This window comes from Ceratina calcarata, unplaced genomic scaffold, assembly GCF_001652005.2.
Source record: "Ceratina calcarata isolate Rehan_Ccalc_2016 unplaced genomic scaffold, ASM165200v1 scaffold284.2, whole genome shotgun sequence".
NCBI classification, from domain to species: Eukaryota; Metazoa; Arthropoda; class Insecta; order Hymenoptera; family Apidae; genus Ceratina; species Ceratina calcarata.
Window position 1 is genome coordinate 16408 of NW_017150727.1, and position 2668 is coordinate 19075.

At 37.9% G+C, this 2668-nt stretch overlaps 1 protein-coding gene across 1 annotated transcript in view; it reads right to left on the reverse strand.

Annotated features, from left to right (window-relative positions):
• Positions 1-2: 2 nt before the first annotated feature.
• The window catches only part of LOC108623651 (putative serine/threonine-protein kinase DDB_G0282963), a gene marked incomplete at its 3' end in the record, with an annotated part of 26045 nt that continues 23379 nt past the window's right edge, over positions 3-2668 (reverse strand). The window contains exons 8-10 of the mRNA XM_026812481.1: positions 2068-2310; positions 426-692; positions 3-293 (exon numbers count right to left, since the gene is read on the reverse strand). Coding sequence (XP_026668282.1) covers positions 3-293; positions 426-692; positions 2068-2310 — 801 coding nt within the window. The remainder of the gene's footprint in view (positions 294-425; positions 693-2067; positions 2311-2668) is intronic.

Genomic DNA, 2668 nt, shown 5'->3' on the forward strand with positions numbered 1-2668 from the left:
TCCTTAGTCTGAACAGCACCAGCCCTGTCCCTCCTGATAGTATAAACCACCCTGGGCACATCTACGGTCCTCGTAATCTCATACTGCCTGATACCCAAGTCTAAAGCTATTAACGTTCCGGTTCTACCTGTCCCTGGACTACAGTGGACCACTATCGGCCCAGGTCCGCCCCTCTGAAGTGCTCTTGCTTCTAGCAAAACAGCTATCAACCCTGCACCGTCCGACTGGACCCCGTCAACTGGCCAAAGGTACCAAATGTGGTACACTTCTCTGTAAGTGTTGTTCTCCAGGTTCTGCAAAATGACGAATTTCACTTTAATGTTAAATCAAGTATTCCTACATCGATTTATAAAATGGATAGACAGACGAAGCATATTAATAAACAAAATTGATATTTCAATTAATATTTCTAAAATTGTAATTACTTTTAAGTGTAAAGTGGAGATAGCATATTTTTCTTTAGTCTCCCTTTTCTTCAAAGTGACTTGAAAATCGCCGTACAGCCGATGGCAATCGGTAACTTCGGAGGGTGGAATATACTCCGTGCACCTCTCCACACCGTTTTCAATCAAGTCCGTTAACATAATTATGACTTTGCACTGCTGTTCCCAGATCAATCTCCAGAAGTCAGTCACCGTCGATTCCATGGGAGCTTGGCAAGCTATGTAATATTTGGTAGCATTTTTTGGACCCTGCAATTGTATAATTAAAATAATTTAATTTTTGTAAAAGAAAGAGGATAAAATTGATCGATACATGATAAATTTCAAAATGAAGTCCACGCATTCATCATTCGCGTAATAATTAATTTTGCGAACATTATGTTATGAATTATAAAATAAGTTCTTACATCTTATATTATTATATATTGACTGCAGTTTGCAATAATTTAGACAGTCATTAATAATTAAACTAAGAGTAACTGCGGATCGGAATTGCATGCAATTAGATTCGCAATTAAATCTTGGGAATCGACAGTATCGATTGATATACTGTTCCATACCTACATAGCCACAATGCAATTACTTATCAGTATCGATTCGCCTCGGAACAGAGGAACACTACTTTAGAATATCGAATTACATAATTAGCCTTTCCAGATATAATTAACATTACTTCCAATTATTATTGACTATTATAATGCACTGTTCAGATTTCGTTTTCTGAATTGATATCATGAAAACATCTCATTTTATATAAAAATTTGCAGTGTGGTATACCAACGATGTAATAAATTATCGTCGCTTACCCTAACGTAACTGGCGTTGATATACTCGGTGAGAGGATCGTTATTAATCTTCTGCAGCATGACCCTCGTCTCGGGAAGCGGGATCCCGTTCGCGTACCGATTCTTCAATTCCGCTCCCGGTGGCAACTCGTCTATCTTTGCTGTCATTTGTGGAATATTTCCAAATTCCTCGTTAATCGCGTTCGTATCGTTGCAGAATGACGAGAGGCCGGCGAAATTTAGGGGATGAGAGGGTATCACGGTCTGAAATCCGAATACGAACGTATGTTTAATACATTTATTATTAGTAAGGCGCTAGACTCTGATAGCAGTGCAGCTAGGCAAAATGTTAATGTTAATACGGGCTAGGAATCGACCTGTGAACAACATATTCGTTTGCCTCCTGTCTTCAGGGGTATTAACATCCTATTACAAATTACATCTTATATTATTATATATTGACTGCAGTTTGCAATAATTTAGACAGTCATTAATAATTAAACTAAGAGTAACTGCGGATCGGAATTGCATGCAATTAGATTCGCAATTAAATCTTGGGAATCGACAGTATCGATTGATATACTGTTCCATACCTACATAGCCACAATGCAATTACTTATCAGTATCGATTCGCCTCGGAACAGAGGAACACTACTTTAGAATATCGAATTACATAATTAGCCTTTCCAGATATAATTAACATTACTTCCAATTATTATTGACTATTATAATGCACTGTTCAGATTTCGTTTTCTGAATTGATATCATGAAAACATCTCATTTTATATAAAAATTTGCAGTGTGGTATACCAACGATGTAATAAATTATCGTCGCTTACCCTAACGTAACTGGCGTTGATATACTCGGTGAGAGGATCGTTATTAATCTTCTGCAGCATGACCCTCGTCTCGGGAAGCGGGATCCCGTTCGCGTACCGATTCTTCAATTCCGCTCCCGGTGGCAACTCGTCTATCTTTGCTGTCATTTGTGGAATATTTCCAAATTCCTCGTTAATCGCGTTCGTATCGTTGCAGAATGACGAGAGGCCGGCGAAATTTAGGGGATGAGAGGGTATCACGGTCTGAAATCCGAATACGAACGTATGTTTAATACATTTATTATTAGTAAGGCGCTAGACTCTGATAGCAGTGCAGCTAGGCAAAATGTTAATGTTAATACGGGCTAGGAATCGACCTGTGAACAACATATTCGTTTGCCTCCTGTCTTCAGGGGTATTAACATCCTATTACAATCTCCATTCCACTTACAACAAATTATGGAAAGCAATTCTAGCGCTCACTACAGTAGAAAATGCACTAATGTATTATAAAAGTGGATAAATTCTGATTAATAAATGAATGGAAATAAAATTCTGCATTTTTATTTCACTATCCTTGACCAAATATGATCTAAAGTAGCGATCACGCATTCCTTTATTC